Source organism: Staurois parvus, unplaced genomic scaffold (genome assembly GCF_062004578.1).
Source record: "Staurois parvus isolate SC_StPar_1 unplaced genomic scaffold, SC_StPar_1.0 ptg000978l, whole genome shotgun sequence".
Classification (NCBI taxonomy): Eukaryota; Metazoa; Chordata; class Amphibia; order Anura; family Ranidae; genus Staurois; species Staurois parvus.
The window spans coordinates 18,760-40,479 of NW_028318774.1; the positions used below are offsets into that span (position 1 = coordinate 18,760).

Below are 21,720 nucleotides of genomic sequence, written 5' to 3' on the forward strand. Positions count from 1 at the left end.
CCTCCACTCACATCACCTTATTGCCTGGATTCCTACCAAACTTCCTGAAAGACAGGGTCTTGATAAGTTAGATTGGGGAAGCTCTCCTCTCCATTTCACATTCCACCACCTTTTAGAGCTGTGTGCGGTTTAGTTTTCTCAAACGCATCCGCTGGATCATAGGAACAAGGGCTCGGCCGACAGACACACACCTCTGTATCCTTGTTAAAGTTTACTAAATTTTAATAAAAATGTAATAAACTTAAAAATAGGCCCATTTGTGTCTGTTCTGTCTCTCCAATCTAAGCATTGAAAGTGTGATCTCTGTAACTTACAGTTGTGATGAGATGGTGAGAACTTCAATCTTAGTTGAATAACACAGGCAGTGACTCGATCCAGACGACACCTGTTGTAGATCTTGTGAAGTTATTCCATAAACTGAGAGAATCTTACAACAATGAACATCGGATAGATCAAAAGATCATAATGTGATCTACTCCATAAGACAGGAGGCTTGATGCTGAGGTGCATTATTGGGTAAATGAACAAAAGGGTGGAGCTATTTATACAGCATGAACTAAACCAAAGGAAGGGGAGGAGCAGAGACAAAATACAAAACGCTTAAAGGCATATGACAGTCATGTGAAACATGACCGTGTCTAAAGTATTTTCTATGAGCCCTTATGTGCAGGTATGGTGAACGTGTGCATATATTGTTTTTAATCCTTTATTCATTTTTAGTGCTGTAATTCCTAACCCGGCCGAGGATCTTCCAAGCAAAGTTATTGTAACAAAAAATGCAAAAAAGACAGCCTCTAATTCCTGTCCAACTACAAAGAGCAATCAGCCCAGCAATTATTCCAAAGTAACAAAAAAGGGACAAACAAGTAGAGAATTAAAATACCTAAATATGGGGTATGCGGAATATTCAATTGAAATGGATGAACGCAAAGTTAGATCATCACGTAGTAGTAAGTGCTTTGTGTGTCATTTTGTAATTAAAGCGGTATTCAACACAAAATACAAAAATGCATTAAAGTGCCGCTTACTGATTCTTAGATGTGATGGCTGCATTATTTTATTTTTTAAGCTCGTATCCTTCCTTTTCACCTGGTGAAATGGCCTGGAAATCCTGCTATTTTTCAACTTCCCTCAGCAGATCAAGCTGTCCAGACAAAGTAGCAGTTAAATATTTTTTCTTAACCCTCTAACACTGATAAGGGTGCATACAACGAACAGCTTTTTTTTCATTTTATGTAAAACATTTATACACATGGGAAAAAAGGTTTGCTGTAGCTGCTTATAAAATGTTAGCTGGGGTTCAGCTTCAACTTGTTAGTCTAGTCAAAATGTTGCACGTCCATAGGATCGCTGTGTTTCACACTGACCTCAACATGTTTACATCACACTATTGGCCAAGGAGACTGGAGATCCTCTGGGGTGTAGAAGTCGCTTGCCCAGGAACCTACATTAATATCTTTTAAGATGGCAGTACCAGTAAAATAAATCTACGGGTCCAGCTATCTGTCCAATTTCCTCAACATGTTGTGTGACTATCAGCTGTGAGGCATTTGCATTCTGTGTTTCTTAGTAATAAAAATAAAATTCCTCACAAAATCTTTTGTCTAGATAGAATAAAAAAATTAAAGACAAAACTTAGTTACATGTTTGATCAGTTGCTAAAGTGGATCTGTGTGTAAATACCTGTAGTCATTTGCATTAATGTGCCATTGCCATTTAAACAACTTTTGAAATTAAAATCCGGCTGACTATAGGGGTGTCTATACTGCTGATAGAAATGGAAGTACAACCTGCACAATTTCCACTCTTGACAGTCTTTCAAGCGATAATTGATTAGTTATCTCTGTATAGCTCTGCCTATCCTGTTTCCTATCAGGTGCAGGAGTGATGTGAATGGTATAATGGCTGTAAAGTGCTGTATAAAATTTCAAATGTACAAAAATAAACACTGTAATGTTTGATGTTTCATAGATACTTCCACCCGGTCTGTGACCACTCGCAGTGGACGACAAATCAAACCTATTCTAAAATACTGGTGTGGAGAGAGAATATCTGTCGACTTCAGGTTGAACACCAACATTATCAGAGCAGACAGGGATGCTCTAACCGATGCTATTGTGGGTATCTAAATGGTTTTTGTTTTTTTTCATGGTGTGGTGCTTTTAGAAACTCTATAAACAATAGTGAATCATAAAATAGTCACTCTTTGGTCTGCCTAGTCCAAAGCTAAATGGACTTCCACTCCTTAGAAGCCTAAAAAAAACTAAAAACGCGTGTTCAGTGCTAGTGTCTGTGATAAATAGTGTAGACTTGATTGAAGAGTGCCATATGCAGTACACGAGGAGTGCTTTTCAGCCGGTATAAACATTTCCCTGATCTGGCTAAAAGGCCTGCTCAACAAGCAAGGTGTTGTGACGGAGTACCAGTGAAGGTTCAGTGGGGTCTCAAACCCATATTGTGGTGTGTGTGTTGTCGTTTTTTTTTTTTTTTTTTTTTTTTTGTTCTTTATGGCATCTCCTAGGGGGCACATCACTGGGATCTCCTTGTCTCCTAAACCCTGGCCAGACAAATGCAGCTCCATTTCTACCAGATAGGCATTAGCACTTAGTCTTGCCTTCACCCGGGGACAAGCCTGGCGCTCCAGGCCAAAATCAACCCGGGCGGAGTGTCTGATACACATTTATAGCTGTGTACTGATTATCTCTATTTTCATATACACAAGCAACGACACCGCTGTCACTAGAGGAGTCTGACCAAGTATCCACATTATGGTGTATGCACAGTAGCTCAATAGCTGTGTCTATGAATCAAATAAAAAAAAAAAACAAAGCCCATTTAGTTGTATGTTAAGCATCAGGACGTTTATTAAAAGTTGGATGGCTCACTTTAGCTGTTATCATAGGCTACCCTTAAAAGCCGAATTACAGGTTTTTTTCCTTAGTTAACTCCTTCCTGCCGGCTGCACACATATATGGGGCCTCTCAGCTGGTGGGACTTAATGCTTTGAGGCGCTGCATATATGCACACCTGAACAAAGACAAGACTCGGAAATATGCTGAGAGCGTACACCATATGCGTTACCGGCAGCTAATGGATATCTTTCCAATGTGACCTGTGACAGCCAATCTTGGCAGGCACATGATCACAAGCCCCACCTCTTAACATCTAAAACACCTTAAAGGGCCAGGAGGTGCTGGCTCCAAGGGGTTAATTTGAATAGTGGTGAGCTGGTAGAACATCTCAGGGTTTATATTCCTTTGCATTCCCATTAGGGGAGATCCACTTTCTGTAACTGTCCTGATCACAGAAATAAAAGTTAGGGTAAATCCAAAATGTTGAGTTGCCATAGCTGATTAAAGGAAGATTTACCTTTACATTGGAAATGTGTGTTCTCTTTCTGAGTCTATAGGACAAGGAAGTGCAAGCCAAACTAAAGGTACGAATACCTGTCCAACAGTACCTGTCTTCAGTCCTCTTTCTTGGTGTGGGGTATGGCGGCAGGAGCCAGTCATCTCAGCACTCAGAGATCAGCCTGACGCACGGGAGAAGACCGAGCAGGCAGGTAGAGGCATTTCATTGCAGAGGCGACCGTGCATGTCTCTTCTGCAATAAAAGCCTGAATGCTTGTTGTTTCTTACAGCAGAACTTCAGTTCTGCTTGAAGTGAAATCTTTAAAAAAAAAAAAAAAGTTTAAGCCTTCCACAAAAATGTTTTGGCTTTTTATGTCTATATATTTATATATACAGCCTTTCGCCTAGGTTCTAAGGGAGCTCCATACTGATCAAATTAAATCTGTACAGCAAGGTTCCTGTACTTCACCATTGTAGTTACCTTACAGAACTTTTAATTTAAAGGTCGAATTTTAGATTATTCCAAATGCCTGATCCTTGTGAAGCCCTCAACAGACCAGGTAATGGAGTGTGATAGTAGCATGTGTGTGTCATAAAATCTTGTGTTTTGCCCCAAAGGGGCTTCACAGGGATCAATTTGAAGATAAATCGGTATATCAAAGCACAACAAGGTTCCTGCACTTTAGCATGGGATTTATTACAGAATTACATTTTAAAAGTGAAATTTCAGATCCAGGGCTTGACAAATTTGCTTTGAATCAAGGACCCAGCAAAAAAAAGTTAGGAGCCAGGTTTTTTTTTTTTTAGCATAGCATGGGTTGTCAGCACCCGGGGCAAGGCAACTTTTGGGCAACTAGCTTCATGCTATGTGATTTGCTGCACAATCACGGCAAAACTGCACCACATTTTAGTTGCCATTGCAAAATGTACATGTGTTTTGTGATCACAGCGATTCTGCCGCAATTGCAAACCACTCAGGTGTGAATGGAGCCACCCTGGTTCACACACATACGATTCCAGATGTGTTGTCAAACTCAGATTCACATGACAGGCTAGACATTATATTCCTATTGAAGTGGTTCACACAGATGCGATCCACATGCATTGTTTTTTTTTAGTGCCATTATGAAAAGGGTCCTGAGCGAGGTGGTAGCAGTGTATTCCCGACTCACAAGTGATGGAGTAGAGTGGCATGTGGAGATAAGTGTTCACATAGGATTGCTATTGACAGGAGTTTTTGTAATAGGAGTCAATGGGAGGTGTTTTTTGCAGTAAAGTCATTGGGAGGCAGTTGTGGACAGAGAGCCTGCAAAATCGCATAGAACCCAGAATGACATTGATATTTCAGTACACATGTGTGAACCCAGACTACAGAGGCTGCTTGCCCGCAACAGGGCTAAATGGGGAAAAAAAAAAACCCACCTGCCAGGCATCTGGAACTGCACGACCTGGTGCCTGAGCTTTGTCAAGCCCTGTTCAGATTGTTCCAAATGACTGTTTGTGTTTTTTTGTTTTTTGTGTCATAAGCCCAAACCAGATAATAGTTGAAGTGTTGGTAGCTTGTGTGTCACATAAATCTTGTGTTTTGTACTTCTCACATTTGGGTACAGTATGGAGTCTTGCAGGATATCTTTTTAATTTCGCAACACAGATTCCATCTTATTTTTGCTTTTGACCATTTTCAAGGAACGAGTGCGTGACCCACATTCAGGGAAGAGCAATGGAAAGGGAAGCTCACCAAAGCAGTCGTCTTCTAAAGCGAAACGGCTGAATAAAGGTAAATGCATGCATATTCCCTACAGGGGCATGTGTAAGTCCTTGTAACTTTTGTTATATGTAAAATAAAAAAACAAACTGTGGATGATGATCATGAAAGTGGAGGGGTGGGAGAAGAGGGGGTATCTTGCAATATCAGGGGGATTTGCATGTAATGTGAAAGTAGGAATGACTGAATGTTAGAAGAATTTCACTGTACACTGCAGGATGCCACAGGATCTTTTTTTTTTTTTTTAAGTCTAGGTTCACTTAGATGCAGTGAGGTGTTTTTTTTTTTTTTTTTTTTTTTTTTTTTTCTCCTGCCAGTTTCAGTGTGATTTTTTTTTCAAGGGGTATTTGTTTAGTGATTCAGGTGCGATTTGGCACGTCACAGGTCACCATAAAAACTCACGATGTTTCACTTGTCATGCAATTCCATGCATTCTGGAATGCATCAGAAGCCACATCCGTATGAACCAGGGCTAAGGCCTGCCTCATTCAGGTAATAACCTGCATAGAATCAGCAGATTCTTGTGACAGAGGTGACAGGTGTATGCGAACAGTGGTGAGCTTGTATAAAGCAATGACGGGCTAAGAAGAGCTGTTGCTGTTTGCTAACTGCAGGTAACTGGACACTCGTACTTGCATGCAGTTCAGGAATAATGAGTGACCCTGGACACAAAAAGATGCGTACAGGCTTGGACCGTTGTCCCCAACTGCATGTAACCGCTGAATGTGCAGCTACGTTCGAACAGAGACTGGTGTTTACTTTGTATATATAAACCTAATACATTAAAACGTTAATGTCAAACCACCAAAGTGCTATAGTGCATGAAAAATAAAGTGCATATGTGTCCATTGTATATTCTTCACGTACTGTTAGCACTTTGGCTTATTGACATTTATAATTTTATGAGTTATGTTTTATGAATTCTTTGAATTATGAACGTATTGCACGTAGCGCTTTGTTTTTTTGCACCTTATGATTGACACTCACAGGATATAGTATGTTTCATATTCTTTAAAGAGACAGCGCACCATTTTTTGTTTTACTTATATTCGGCTACTGCGGGAGCTGCACTCTCTCTTTAAGCGTAGGTTATTTTTAGCTAATTAAAGTGTGTGGACCCCTGCGCTATACAACAAATAACAAAGTGAAAATTGGATAAACTGAAATGAGATAGCTGCTGCTAACATCAAAATGTGTTCCCACAAAAATGACAAATAATAAACAAGTGATGCTGCGCTGCTGACACACTGTATAAAAAAGCATAACTAAATAAAATGTCCCAAATTTAGATCCTACATTGTGAGCTCAAACAATCTTGATAAAATAACAATTCTTCAATAACTCTTGTGGTTTCTTCTTATATTAATGTCCCAAAGCCCATCAGGTGAGATTATGCAAAATCAAAAAATGGTGCCGCCTTCGTGCTCACAGAACGCTTACCTTGGAGCACATGAAAATGCGCTTTGATATCGAATAGAATTTTCCATTTTCTCAATCCATAGCCATATGGTAGTAATGAGACATCTTAAGTGTGAATTTGACTGCCAGAGCAGAGCTAGGGACCGGTCCCTTTAAGAGCAATGGAGGCCTCATATATCCATCTTAAAAGGAATAAGAAACTCCTATGGTGCAGTACATACTATCAGTAATATTTATTAAAAAACAGTGTTACACTCACATGTATTCAAAGATAAAAACGCCTTAAACATAATATCACCAAATGCAGGCTGTGAATCCCATCAGCTGGTTTCAGTAATCTTGTCTGCTCAGAGCCACGCCCCTTTAGGATTTTCAAAAATGTAACAAAATGGGCATGCTGAGACTGGGTGTCTGTCTTAAATTCCTTTTTATGATAGTGTCTCTTTACTGAAGTCATTTTGTCACTTCTTTATCATTAGAACTGCCTGTCAAGGAGACAATCTCCAAAAGTCAGACTTCGAAGAGTGGAGAGAAAAATGTCAAGAGTTGTCAGCTTAAACCCATAAGTGTAATACTTACCCCTTTGAACACCAGATATCAGTTGAAAAATCGGTGTTTGCAACATCAAGTTCAGTGTTGCAGCTTGAGCTTTTCCCATAGAGTCTCCAGTACTTCCTTAAGGGAGAAAGATGTGGAGTGTAAGGAATCAGAGCAGCGTATTGGGAAAAGCAAAGACTCTTCTAGCTTGCCAGAAGACACAGACGATTCTGAGGCTAGCACTTCGACAGAAACTATTAAGGATGAAAGTGAGTCTTCATGTGATTTCATACCTTGCGCTAGAAAAAAAGGGAAGAAGTCTAAAAAAGCTTCTAAACCAAAGAGTATTAAAACTAGTATGAAACAAACGCTCCGCTCTGCAAGACTTCAGAGTCATGCACAAGCTTCCGAGAGGTCGAATAATAACAGTTTGAATAAGGACCATGTGAAACAACTGCAGAAGAAAACCTTTCCAAGTAGAAGACCAATAACTGATTCTCCGGTGTCTTTGGAGAGTATAACAGAAGCTTCTGAGGAAGAAAGACTTACCAGGTCTAAGAGCCGACCTCACCTTCAGAAGATGGTAAAAGCTCCTATTTCTGGCACAAGTGGAACACAGACATCTGAGTCTGAGCAGCCAAAAACAGATTCTGAAAAACGGCCCAATTTGGAAGAGGTAGCTGTTTCATTCATAAACACCAGGAAACAGGCCGCAAGGAAAAGGAATGAATCCATTTTACACAGGTCAAACATGCAGAACACAGAACCTGTTGTAACCTCTCAGAATGGGAAAGGGTTGCCCTCTTCTTCAAAACCACAAAGCAATTTGGATTTCGAAGAGTCTGAAGTAGAAACGGTTTCCGAAGAGGATTTGTTTGAAACTGTCAAGTCAAAAAGTAAATTGCTTTCTCCTCCCAGCCCACGGAAAAGACACAATACTAATTCCCAGAAATATCAAAGACAGGCCATAGGGCAAGAGAACTCAGAGAAGCACGTTAAACAAAAATTTGCAAGGAAGCGGTCAAATCTTCTTCGTGCATGTCAAACAAAAAAAAATCTATCTGAAGAAACTTCAGAGTCTGAATTAGACTTTGCAGACGAAGATGATGACGAAGAGGACTATGAGTCTGAGATCAAAGCCAAAGGGAAGGCTGACAAATCAAGTCGTCCGTTACGGAATCTTCGAAAACATCAGCGAACTTTGAGAAGCAGCAGTGCACCAAAACAATCTACTCAATCCAAGCCAGAACTCCAGCACCCCCAGAACTCGTTTGCAGCGTTGGCTCATCAGGAAAATTTGACAGAGAAAGAAGTAAAAAGACATTACAGGCAAGTATTATATTAAATATTTTATTACCTGCAGCAGTTGAGGGAAGATTAGAACCTCTGTCATGCTTTATTGCTGTCTGGGATGTCCTCATTACAGCTGTGAAACCAGAAAAAGAAATGAGGGAGGTATGGGGATCCTTGGGTCAGAAATGCATGGGCAGCAATAGAAAACCTTTCAGAGGTTCTGACATTTCTTCACTCGGCTAAAGTGTTGCTGTCTCTGTCCTGTGGAGGACAAGATGATGAGGCATTATCTTAAGCTTCATAACAAAGTACTTGTTCCTTCTAGAAAATCCCAAAGTGATGACTTGGATTTAAAGTCTGAAGTGGAAATGGTTCCTGAAAAGGATTTGTACCAAACCGCCAAGTCAAAAAAAAATGCATTGGTTTCTACTCCTGGACCACAGAAAAGAAATACTCGATCCCAGACATCTCATAAGGAGGCCGTAGTGCTTGAGAACACTGAGAAGCACTTTGCAAAAATAAATGATGGATGTAAACAGTCAAATCTTAGTGCACGTAAAAAGAAAAACCGTCTGACAGAAACGTCACAGTCTGAATTAGACTCTGCAGCCGAAGAAGAAAAGGAAGAGGACTATAAGCCTAAGAAGAAAGTCAAGACAAAAGTCAGCAGGGAGGCTACCAAACAAAGTCTTCAGCTGCGGGATCTTCAGAATCATCGAAACGTGAGAGGCAACAGTGCTTCAAAACAATCTACTCATCCCAATCCAGAACTCCAACTGCACCAGAACCCATCTGCAGCACTGATTAGTCAGGACTGGACAGAGAAAGAAGTAAAAAGACTTTACAGGCAAGTATTAGTATACTTCATGTTTTATTACTTGCAGCAGTTAGGGGAGGACCTCCCTTTTGGAGGTATTTGGCCTTAGATTCCCTGTCACTGGAACAAGCAAGTCAAAATCTCACACATTAAAAAAGTTTACATTTTTATTGAAGTGTCTTCACTTACAGCTGAATTGGGATAACACCTAATTTGTATTTTTTACATGTTCCCATTCATATGCCATACCTTAAACAAAAAAGATTTAAAAATCGCTGCTGCTTACCTGTTTATTTTGCTTTTATTGTGATTCCAAGTCCTACATTGGAGGTGGCTAACCCAGGGGTGGGCAAACTTTTTGACTTGAGGGCCGCAATGGGTTCATCTATTGGACCCGGGGGCCGGACCAAGAGTAGATGATGTGTATGTGTCATCCATAGTAAGTATAGTAATATTCCCCCATAGTAAGCATAGTAATTCATCCCCCATATTAAGTCCCCAAGTCCCCCCTGTGTCAATTCACTTACCTTTGCTCCACGCATTCCTCTCGCCGTATTCCCGCAGGTGGCTAACCCAGGGGTGGGCAAACTTTTTGACTTGAGGGCCGCAATGGGTTCATCTATTGGACCCGGGGGCCGGACCAAGAGTAGATGATGTGTATGTGTCATCCATAGTAAGTATAGTAATATTCCCCCATAGTAAGCATAGTAATTCATCCCCCATATTAAGTCCCCAAGTCCCCCCTGTGTCAATTCACTTACCTTTGCTCCACGCATTCCTCTCGCCGTATTCCCGTGCCGTTCCGGTCTTCAGGGCGGACTGTGAGAGGAGCCTAGCTCCCCTCACGTTCGTCACGCTGCCCCGCCTACACACATCCTGACAGCCATCCTGACAGTATCACGCTCCGCGGGCCGGATTAAAAGGTCCGCCGGGCTGTAGTTTGCCCATTGCTGGGCTAACCCAACCAGTACTGTTTTGGCAGATTTTCATTATGAGTTGTAAACTAGGTTTGAACAGTTTCATATCTCTGGCCTTGAAGGGTTGAACAACCCAAGGCTTGGGTGGTACGTGTACCACCCATTTTTAAGGTAGAACATGCTTGAGGTGATTGTAGCCGTATTAGTGCATTTGCGACAGAAACAATTGAGTACTGTCTGTGATACTTTTTTTGTTTGCACTAACATACAATTTTGAGGACAAGCTTTTGGGGAATGTCCCCTTCTTCATGGACCAAGCAGTACTCCGGTAGAACATGAAACATGTTGTCTCTCCCTGATTCCCCGCAACCTGGTACAGTAGGTTGGGATCTTCTCACTCTCACACTTTCATAATTTGAAAAGAGCTGGGCTCCACCACCCTTACGGCCATGTCATTCAGTCTGTTCTGAATGAACTACAAGTACCAACAGCCTTTGCAGCTGACGGCTTGTAGTCCTCACTGAACTACTAGGGCGCTGTTAAGTGTTCTAGATACTTCATTGATTCTTCCTGTCATTGTGTAACTGCCTACCTGTATGAAGTAAAGCCAGACTGCTGCACTAATGGTCTACAGGAGCCTGAGATTGCACCTGCATTTTGCAGGTGCAATGCTTTACGGGCTTCTAAAAAAATTTTTTTTTTAAAAAGCTTTTTTCCTTTTTTTTTTTTTTTTTTTTTTTTAGGAAAGGTGAACTTTATCCTTTTTAAAGCACTTTTCTTCAGTGTGTCCCTCTAAATGCAGTTGTTATGCTCAAGCTGCTCTGCATGTATTGCTATTCTGTATCCTGCTCCAAAGAAACGACAAAGTTAAGATTTTTTTTTTTTACATTTTGTTTATTTGTAGATATGTTGTGTGAATGGGAGCACAGAAACTAATAGTGGAGTTCTGCAAATTTGACCGCAAAAGTAGAACTGCCCTTCAAGCCTTAACCACTCTATCCATAATTTGGTTGGTGTTGGGCTTTAAAACATTTCTGTCTGTGAAGTTTACTTGTTTTATACCTTGTTTCTATGAATATTTATCAAGGAATGTGTTGTACGCACCGAACCCTAGGGTTACTTTACTAAAGAAATAGAGGCTGTTCACTTGGCAAAGTGCATTTTCAATTTGCATAATCGTTGTAAATACGGTGAATTTGTGTTCATTTTGAGTACCCAGTCGTGTGTAAGGAAGTAAACATTTGCTAGAACATGATTGGATGATTGAAGTGAGCACTGCTTCATCTTATTTACTAAACTTGAATATTTACTTTCCAGAGTGAACAGCCTCTTGGCACAAGTCTATAGCAGTGGTCTCCAAACTGGCCTGGGGGCTGGATGTGGCCTATTTGCTGGCTTTTATCTGGCCCTTAGAGCACTATTCCTCCCGCTGACACCAGTGATGGGCCATCACTCCTCCCGCTGACACCAGTGATGGGCCATCACTCCTCCCGCTGACACCAGTGATGGGCCATCACTCCTCCCGCTGACACCAGTGATGGGCCATCACTCCTCCCGCTGACACCAGTGATGGGCCATCACTCCTCCCGCTGACACCAGTGATGGGCCATCACTCCTCCCGCTGACACCAGTGATGGGCCATCACTCCTCCCGCTGACACCAGTGATGGGCCATCACTCCTCCCGCTGACACCAGTGATGGGCCATCACTCCTCCCGCTGACACCAGTGATGGGCCATCACTCCTCCCGCTGACACCAGTGATGGGCCATCACTCCTCCCGCTGACACCAGTGATGGGCCATCACTCCTCCCGCTGACACCAGTGATGGGCCATCACTCCTCCCGCTGACACCAGTGATGGGCCATCACTCCTCCCGCTGACACCAGTGATGGGCCATCACTCCTCCCGCTGACACCAGTGATGGGCCATCACTCCTCCCGCTGACACCAGTGATGGGCCATCACTCCTCCCGCTGACACCAGTGATGGGCCATCACTCCTCCCGCTGACACCAGTGATGGGCCATCACTCCTCCCGCTGACACCAGTGATGGGCCATCACTCCTCCCGCTGACACCAGTGATGGGCCATCACTCCTCCCGCTGACACCAGTGATGGGCCATCACTCCTCCCGCTGACACCAGTGATGGGCCATCACTCCTCCCACTAATGATGGGGCATTTTCTACTTACACTAGCCACAGTCTCCCCAAAGTCTAAAGGACAGTAAACTGGCCCTTTGTTTAAAACATTTGGAGACCCCTGGTCTATCGGGTGGGTCGGGTCTTTGGAAAAATAAAAACGTACTCCCTTGTGGCAGAAACTAAGGAGTTTTAGTCAATTTTGTCATGGGGAAAAAAAAAGTTCTAAACTATTTTTTGCATTTTATTTTTTTTTAATTATTTGCTTAAATTTTCTAATTTGATAGCCCAGCCTGCATGCTTTGTGACAGCATTCAGACCCCCTGGACTGGACATTGTGAGGCTAGCCTGGAAGTGTCTTTCCAACACTGGGCTCCCTGTGAGGTGCTTCCCAGGTCCAGACCACTGTGCTAGTCCTGTCTGAAGGATGCTGGTCAGGTTGAGCACTGGCAGCTGGGTGCCTCCAGTTCACTTTCTGTGATCCGTGCTTGTGGTGTGCCCACTGATTGTGTTGACGTCTGCAGCCTGGAATCATGTTGCCCTTTGCTGTTGGGAGTTGTTCTTTTGGCTTTGTCAGGTGTAGCTGATCCTCTGCTCTCTCGGCTTAGTTCATACAAGACTTTATGACCCAAATTACTAGTTAGTTAAGTGTTCTTGCATGGCAGACCACTTACTGTTATCTCACATATATATTATTATAGCCAAATTTACCACCCTAACTCCTCCCACAGTTTTTACACGACATAGACAGTAATATAGAGAAACGTGCAGATTGTTCCTGATTGGTGTGCTATTACTTTGTGCAACATTTCGCGGAATGGTTCACGAAATATTGGCGTTTTTGTGGTGAAATTGGTCCCATAGGAATGAATGGCGGAATGTTCAAAACTAGAGTGGGAGCTGACAAAAGCTAGAGTGTGAGCTGAAAAATCAGGACATGATTTCTAAACTGCCATCACTCCCTCATTTTCAAGCCCACCTACACAAATCTTATATCAAAATGTTCAGCTATTCCGGCTGCCACTAAAAATGTCCACGGCTAAGCCATAGTCCTGATAGTTTTCACAATATGACAATTTTGTTTTTCACAATATGACAATTTGTTTGCAACTCACGCCGTCCATTGACATTCATTGAAACTCCACTCTAGCCACCTCAAATTTGAAGGGCAATTTTTAAACTGCGACTGTGCCTTCATTTTTAATATTTCAGAGACATACTATGCCTCAAAATGTAGGTCTGGGTCTTGTGATTATCACAATATAAAGCTCTTCACTGTAGGATTTATAATTTTTAAACTAAAACCGTTTGAAGATGGCAACCACTAGTAAAGTGAACAAGTTGGATCAGTTTGTTTTTAACCGCTCTTCTCTGCCCTTGCTGTGGAGTGAGTTGCCATAGGAACCCAGGTGTGTGAGCAGCCAGCAGAGTGACGAACCACTCCACCCAGTTACTCCGCCCACTCCAGTTGTAGACTACTGGTGGAGGCAAGAACACTTCACACAATTTCCCCGGAAAGTGTAGCTTTTCTAGTTGCTCATTCTTCTTGCAGAGACCAGTCGTACAGGGAATCTCCCATCTCTCATGTAAATCCCCCTGATTGTTCCCCTCTGACTCTGGGGAAAATTCATATTATGATCTTACAAATTATATTCATTTTGCTTACCATCCGATTGATATGGTGGCTGCTTTCCTTTTTTTTTTTTTTTTTTTTTTTTTTTTTTTTTTTTTTTTTTTTTCTTCTTGGGATCTCCCCTTTTTTTATATTCACTTAAAAGTCTGCAAATTACCGTATTTTTTCTCTCCATAAGACATACTCCCCCCCCCCCCCCCCCCCCCCCAAAAAAAGGGGGGAAAATGTCAGTGCGTCTTATGGAGCGAAAATAAAGTGGCCGTTCCGGTATTTCCGCCACCACCGTGTCAGAATACCGGGCTGGCTGCTCAGCTGTTCTCTAATGCAGGACCTTACCTGTTCCTCGGTCCAGCGCTGCGCAGTCTTCCCGCGCTGGCTTCGTGACAGCCAGGTGCCCACTGTGCATGACAGGTCCCAGAAGACGCCGGGCCATTCTCAAAGTCTCTGGTCACCCCCTGTACGGTGTCTGCGGTCTCTGGTCACCCCCTGTACGGTGTCTCTCTGGTCACCCCCTGTACGGTGTCTCTCTGGTCACCCCCTGTACGGTGTCTCTCTGGTCACTGGCCAGATAAATGTCCCAGTAATTAAGAATTTCTAATCACTGAAATGTGTTTCTTTTTAAATCTCAATACTTTGGATGTCTAAACTTTAATCTATTCTTTGTCTTTAAAGTGCGATTTCTTCACTACCAAAGCACAAACGTGGGTTCTGGTTTGATGTTGCCATGGCAGTTGGAAGCCGCTCAGCAGAAGAATGCCAGGAAAAATACTTTGAAATGCAGCAGACCAAGGATTCAGAATCCCAACCCAAGAAAAAAAATGGTTCGTCTAAGAAGAAAAAAGAAAGTAAGTAATAACTCTTCTATATTCCCAGTGAAGTGACTGGCCTCAGGTGATGCACAGAGATGAAACCAATCCTCCTACATATGTTGTATCTCTGCAGTCTTCTCTACATCTATTCAAAGTTCTAAATTTATAAAGCTTGTCTGGGAGTTCAGAAAAGGTGTGGCCAGTTGAATTTACCCACTACAGAGCTCAGTAAGATGAGCTCTGAGAGCTGATTGGATGGAAGAAACACTCCGTCTCCTCACAGCTCACAGGCACAGAGGTGAGGCTGTCACTCTGCTGGAGGTCTCTCCCGTCACTATTTCTCTTTTGGTGTCAGGAAAACTTTTCAGAAGTGATTGATGCTGATAGCAGAGGAACCAAGCAGCAGACAGAAATGACACTTAGTACTCTTTAAAGTCCACTTTTTAAGTTGTACCTACAGATAAGCCCATAGTAAGGCTTCCCTGTAGGTACAGTGAATATATCCTAAACTTGCACTGTTAGATCTCCACACAGCATGCAGCTGGTGAAGTCGTGCTCATACCTGTGCCATACTTTTGGGGCTCATGTGCCGTAGTGACATCATTGCGGCCCTGGCTATGTATACAGCCAGAGTCCGCAAACCCAGAAAGAATACTATACGAAGATGGATGCGCCCAGAAGCCGTGGAGGGCTCCAGGCCAAGGTAAGTCTGTCATGGCGTGCTAGTATGCGGTGCACACTAGTATATTATGACTTGTATCTACCGTTTACTACCTCTTTTATTGAGACAAATACATACTATAGAGGAATATTCTTTGTTCATATTTTATGTCTGAGGTTTACAACCATTTTAAGTTTCACTAGCCCTTTTTTTTTTTTTTTTATCCCTACTGGGGAGATTTGCCATTTCTATATGTCTCAGTAACAATGGTCACCACAGACTAAGTGATGGGACATCAAAAACTTTACAGTTGTTGCCGTATTTAATCACCACTGGGTTTTTTATTTTTTGATAAACCAAAAATATCTGAAAATTTTGAAAAGTTTTTTTTCTTAGTTTCTGTTATAAAATTTTGTAAATGAGTAATTTTTTCTCCTTCACTGATGTGCGCTAATGAGGCGGCACTGATGGGCACTACTGATGGGCATTCACAGACATCACTGATGGGCACTGAAAGGCAGTACCCCTATATGGCACTGTTAGGTGTCACTGATGGGCACAATCACCAGGCCCCGGCTGGTACTTACTCGCCCATGCCCGGTGATTTCCAACAGTCGTCCTCCCTGTCGGCTCGGGCACACTGCTCTGGATGGTTGTGCACAGCCATCCAGAGCAGTGTGATTACAGTGAAACCCACGCACACCGCCCCCTAGTAAAAACACTCCCTGCACACAGTTAACCCTTTGCCTCTCATGTTAACCCCTTCCTGCACAGTGCCATTTAGTACAGTAAGTGCTTTTTTTTTTTTTAATATCACTGTATTGGTGTCACTGGGGATGTCAGTGACACCAAGTCAATTCCCCCCCAGTGTCAGAATGCCCTCCGCAGTCCCGCTATAAGTCGCTGATCGCCGCCATTACTAGTAAAAAAAAAATTTAATAATCCAGTATCTATACCGCCATTTGTAAACGCTATAAGTTTTACGCAAACAAATTAATTTACACATACTGGGATTTTTTTTTTTAGCCAAGACATGTCGCAGAATACATTTTGGCCTAAATGTTTGACAAAATTTTAATTTTAAAATGTATTACTGAACATGCTGAATAGCTCTGCCAGTTAGTTTCCACAGCAGTCTCCAGTACTGAGCCTAGGCTCAAATAGCCTGTGACAACACTTGTTAATTGATTCATGGACCACCAAGTCATGTGTTTTGGGGCAGACTCCATTTAGATCAGCAGGGGATCTTTCCGCTGATCAGAGCAGAGCAAGCAGGTGACAGGTCTGTTTCTGCAGAGTAGACATGGACAGAACAGTCTGCTCTGTGTGGTCAGGGGTAAGCTGACTCCACTGTCTATTTACACTCAACTGCCCTCTGATCTGATCTGCCTAGATGGAAAGGGATAGATTCCCTTTCAGGTGTTTTTTTGCAGATTGGTTTGGAAGTAGGTGGGTGTAAACACACAAGTCCGTTTACACCCGCTGGTCCATAGGGATGCATGGACCATCAGGTCTGCCTGGAAAAATGACAGGTGGACTTAATCGGGATTGTCCATGTGAAAGGGGCCTAAGAATTCCGCAGCTGTGTTTATTAGACAGTTTCAATAAAGCACACAGATCCTTCTATTCTCCATTATGACAAGAGATCTCCAAAACATGGTCCAAAGGCCTGTTTGGGAAATGCTTGCCTAGAGGTTTCTGTTCTAGGTGCACTTCATAGTTTTCTCCAGAAGATGTCAATGTGCATCTTCATTATATATCCTTCATAGCTTCATGTAATTTGAGTCCGGCTTATACAGTGGATAAAAAAAGTCTACATACCCCTGTTCAAATGTCAGGTTTCTGTGATGTATAAAAAATGAGACAAAGATAAATAATTTCAGAACTTTTTCCACCTTTTAATGTGACCTATAAACTCTACAACTCACTTGAAAAACAAACTGAAATCTTTTTAGGGTGGGGGGGGGGGGAAGTAAACATAAAAAACTAAAATAATGCAGTTGCATAAGTGTGCACACCCTCTTATAACTGGGGATGTAGCTGTGTTCAGAATTAGGCAATCACATTCAAAATCATGTTAAATAGGAGTCAGTACACACCTGCCATCATTTTTTAAAGTGTCTGAATAATCCTAAATTTCAGCTTTTCTAGTAGGTCTTTCCTGACATTTTCTTAGTTGCATCCTACAGCAAAAGTCATGGCACACAGAGAGCTTCCAAATCATCAGAGGAATTTTATTGTTAAAAGATATCAGTCAGGAGAAGGGTACAAAAGAATTTCCAAGGCATTAGATATACCATGGAACACGGTGAAGACAGTCATCAAGTGAAGAAAATATGACACAACAGTGACATCACCAAGAACTGGACGTCCCTCCAATTGATGAAAAGATGAGAAGAAAACTGGTCTGGGAGGCTGCTGAAAGGCCTACAGAAACATTAAAGGAGCTGCAGGAATATCTGGCAAGTACTGGCTGTGTGGTACATGTGACAACAATCTCCCGTATTCTTCATATGTCTGGGCTGTGGGGTAGAGTGGCAAGATGGAAGCCTTTTCTTATGAAGAAAAAAATCCAAGCCCGGCTAAATTTTGCAAAAACACATCTGAAGTCTCCCAAAAGCATGTGGCAAAATGTGTTCTGGTCTGATGAAACCAAGGTTGAACTTTTTGGCCATAATTCCAAAATATAGGTTTGACGCAAAAACAATACTGCACATCACCAAAACACCATACCCACAGTGAAGCATGGTGGTGGCAGCATCATGCTTTGGGGTTGTTTTTCATCTGCTGGAACTGGGGGAATTATGAACAGTTCCAAATACCAGTCCATATTTGCACAAAATGTTCAGCTTTCTAGCAGAAGCCTGAAGAGGAACTTCATTCAGCATGAGAACGACCTAAAGCATACATCCAAATCAACAAAGGAATGGCTTCACCAAAAGATGAAAGTTTCGAAATGGCCCAGCCAGAGCCCAGACCTGAATCCGATCGAATATCTGTGGGATGATCTGAAGAGGGCTGTGCACAGGAGGTTTTCTTAAGGAAGAGTAGGCAAATATTGCCAAGTCAAGATGTCCCATGCTGATAGACTCATAGCCAAAACGTCAGTGCTGGAATCAAATCAAAAGGTGCTTCAACAAAGTATTATTTTAAGGGTGTGCACACTTATGCAACCATATTTTAGAGTTTTATTTTTACTTCCCTCCACCTAAATTATTTCAGTTTGTTGTTCTACTGAGTTGTACAGTTTATAGGTTACATTTAAAGGTGGAAAAAGTTCTGAAATTATTTTTGTCATTTTTTTACTTGACAGAAACCTGACATTTTAACAGGAGTGTGTAGACTTTTTATATCTACTGTAGGTACCAGTGTCAGTTTGTAGAGATTATGTCTTAATGTGGTAGTAAACTTTTTTTTTTTTAAGTATTTTTAGCTACAGGTAAGCTTATAGTAATAAAGCTTACCTGTAGATAAAATGGACAGCTCCTAAATGTGCACGGTTTTGGAGATATTCGCTCTTTTTGAGAGCTGGCACATGTGCTCTGAAGGAATGGCATACCCATGCCGTTCCTTCAGAGCACTGTGCCATGGCTCGGGACTCAGGATGACGTCACTCCTGTGCATGTGCACCAGACACAAGCAGTTAGACAGCCAGAACTCGCAAATCTGGAAGGAAGACCGGGTGAAGATGGAAGCCTCTGCGGTGACAATAGCCGCTGGAGGGCTTCGCTTTAAGCCAAGTCCTTAATAATGTGCTAGTATGCTATGCATACTAGCACATTATGGCTTTACCTTGCAGGGGAGGTTTTACCTTGCAGGGGAGGTTTTTTGTTTGTTTTTTGTTTTTTTAGATTTACTACTTCTTTAACCGCTTGCCACCCTGCCACTGTATATATACGTGTGCAGGGTGGCAGTGGAGCGCAAAAGCACGTTTTAAAACTGGCTCTGCGCTCCCGACACTTTCGCGGGTAGGGGGTGCGCGCGCATGTTCCCGCCGACCCGCGGGTGACACCATTCGATCCAGGAGGGATCAATCATTAGATTTCAGCCAGTGATTTCTGGCTGAAATCAGATCGGTCCCTGTCCTATCCTGTCCTATGTTGACATTTACACAGGGCAGGATATGATGTCATTCTTCTCTGCCTGGACACATTCCGTTCCAGACAGAGAAGAAGAAACATTTAAATGTGAGTAAAACCGCACACTGACAGAACACTCTAGAGGACACATTTAACCCCCTGATCGCCCCCTCCCCAGTTAACCCCTTCACTGCCCTGTCACCAGTGTCACTGATCAGTGAAGCGATTTTTACTGATCACTGTATCAGTGTCGCTGGCGAATTCCGATAGTGTTAGCGCCCCTCCCAGATAGCGCCAGTTTGCCCGCCAGTACATCAGTAATCCTATTTAACCCCTTGATCGCCCCCCCCCCCGTTAACCCCTTCACTGCCCTGTCACCAGTGTCATTGATTACAGTGAACAGATTTTTAGTGATCACTGTATTGGTGTCACTGGTGATTTCCGATAGTTTTAGCGCCCCTCCCAGATAGCGCCAGTTTGCCCGCTAGTACACAAATAATCACATTTGACCCCTTGATTGCCAGGAACACGCTTACATTTTGGCTTAAATTTATGACTAACTTTGAGTTTACGATATATTTTTTTTTTATAGCTGAAAGTAGAAAATATTTTTTTTTTTCAAAATTTTCGTTTTTTTTTTTTTTTGTTTATAGCGCAGAAAATAAAGTGCACAGGTGATCAAATACCACGAAAAGAAAGCTCTATTTGTGTGAAAAAAAGGATGTAAATTTTGTTTGGGTACAGCATTGCATGACCGCGCAATTATCATTTGAATTAGTGCAGCAACAAACAGCAAAAAAAGGCCTGGTAGGGGGGTAAATCCTCTGGAGCTCAAGTGGTTAATAAATAGACTTTTGAAGAAAATTTTTTTTTTTTGTTTGCGGATTACTACTGCTTTAATAAATAGACTTTTGAAAATGTTTAAAGCATGCTAGAGCAATTCATTTTGTTTCAGTTTAGAGGCCCTTTGCTTCATTCCTGTTTTGTATTCCAGTCACGAGAAATACAGAAAGTGTCTGAAAATGTTGCTTGTTTGTGTTGTGAAATCTCCTCACTGGGGACATGGGCAGCAAATAAAGGCTACTTCCACCTTTTCTAACGTGCATCGTGGTATACTCCTATACATTTTGGCGTGAGAGAGATCTGGGAATGAATAAACCAGCAGCACTTGTAGTTCATCGACACTCTATAGCCTTGGTACAGACCAGCGGCTGCACGAATCTGCAGGAGCCTGTGCGTTGTATTTGCAATCCACTGATCACAGTTGCAATGCTTTGGAGGCTCCTATGCAAAAAATAATGCACTTTTTTTTCCTTTAAGTATGGGTGTGTTTGTGGAGGTGGTTTTTTTATATTTTTTGCAGAAGAACGTGGCATTTAAACATTGAATTGAACTTTCAGTTTAACTTGCATAAAGTGCATCAAAACAAAAGATATTCAAGGTTTGTTTTTTTTTTGTTTTACAGTTTTTGTTTTAGAAAGCCATGATGTCCAGAGTAGCCTGTCCTCCACTATCATGCTGCAGAGAAGAACCTTTGTTCTCTGCTCAGAGGCCGTGGTCTATCTGCAGAGGTCTGACATGCCCCCTGCTGAGTCAGAAATGGAGCTCTACATTTAGCAAAGTCTACACTCCCTGCTTGTAGACCTCTGCAGAGAGGCCACTGCTTCCATATGGAGTGCAAAGTTCCTTCTTTGCAGCATGCTGGACGGGCTTTTCTACTTAGGATGTGTCTACTTTCTAAAGAAAATAAACTTGTAGAACTTTGCGCACCTTTTTACTTGAAATGATTAGAAAGTATTTAGCTGATTGAAACTAAAAGTTCAGTTAGGCTTTAAAAAACTTGATGGAGGTTTCTATTCTTCCCATTTCTATCCAAAACAAATTGGCTGCATTTTGAACAGATTCTCACATCTTTCTTACCTTTTGGAAAAAAAATAACACGGGTTGGGTTTGTGCCTAATAGGTAAAGAAAAGGAGACGGTAAAAGTCACTGCAAAAGTCGGAACCTTAAAACGGAAGCAGCAGTTGCGCGAATTCTTGGATCTCATGCAGAAAGATGATCACGATGACCTATTCAGCTCCACTCCATTCCAGAATAAAAGAGTGAAGGTAGGGGGATGCAGTTCTGTTGTACAAAATGTGTATAGACATTGGTGTTGGGGTTTTTTTTTTTTTTTTTTTTCTTCTACAAGAACAATCCTTGCAATTAATCTGACTTTATTTCCCCTAAAATTGGAGACATTTTATGAAACCAGAGTAATATAAAGAGTAAAAAGCGCCTTAGTATGAATAAACAAGCTG

At 42.1% G+C, this 21,720-nt stretch overlaps 1 protein-coding gene across 3 annotated transcripts in view; it reads left to right on the forward strand.

The window, feature by feature from the left end:
* Positions 1-21,720, forward strand: part of MIS18BP1 (MIS18 binding protein 1) — a 52,535-nt gene that overhangs the window by 18,759 nt on the left and 12,056 nt on the right. For all 3 annotated transcript variants that reach the window (XM_089657211.1, XM_089657212.1, XM_089657213.1), the window contains 7 exons: positions 721-950; positions 1,972-2,117; positions 5,037-5,127; positions 7,014-8,400; positions 8,690-9,211; positions 14,543-14,715; positions 21,383-21,528. In XM_089657211.1, coding sequence (XP_089513337.1) covers positions 721-950; positions 1,972-2,117; positions 5,037-5,127; positions 7,014-8,400; positions 8,690-9,211; positions 14,543-14,715; positions 21,383-21,528 — 2,695 coding nt within the window. The remainder of the gene's footprint in view (positions 1-720; positions 951-1,971; positions 2,118-5,036; positions 5,128-7,013; positions 8,401-8,689; positions 9,212-14,542; positions 14,716-21,382; positions 21,529-21,720) is intronic.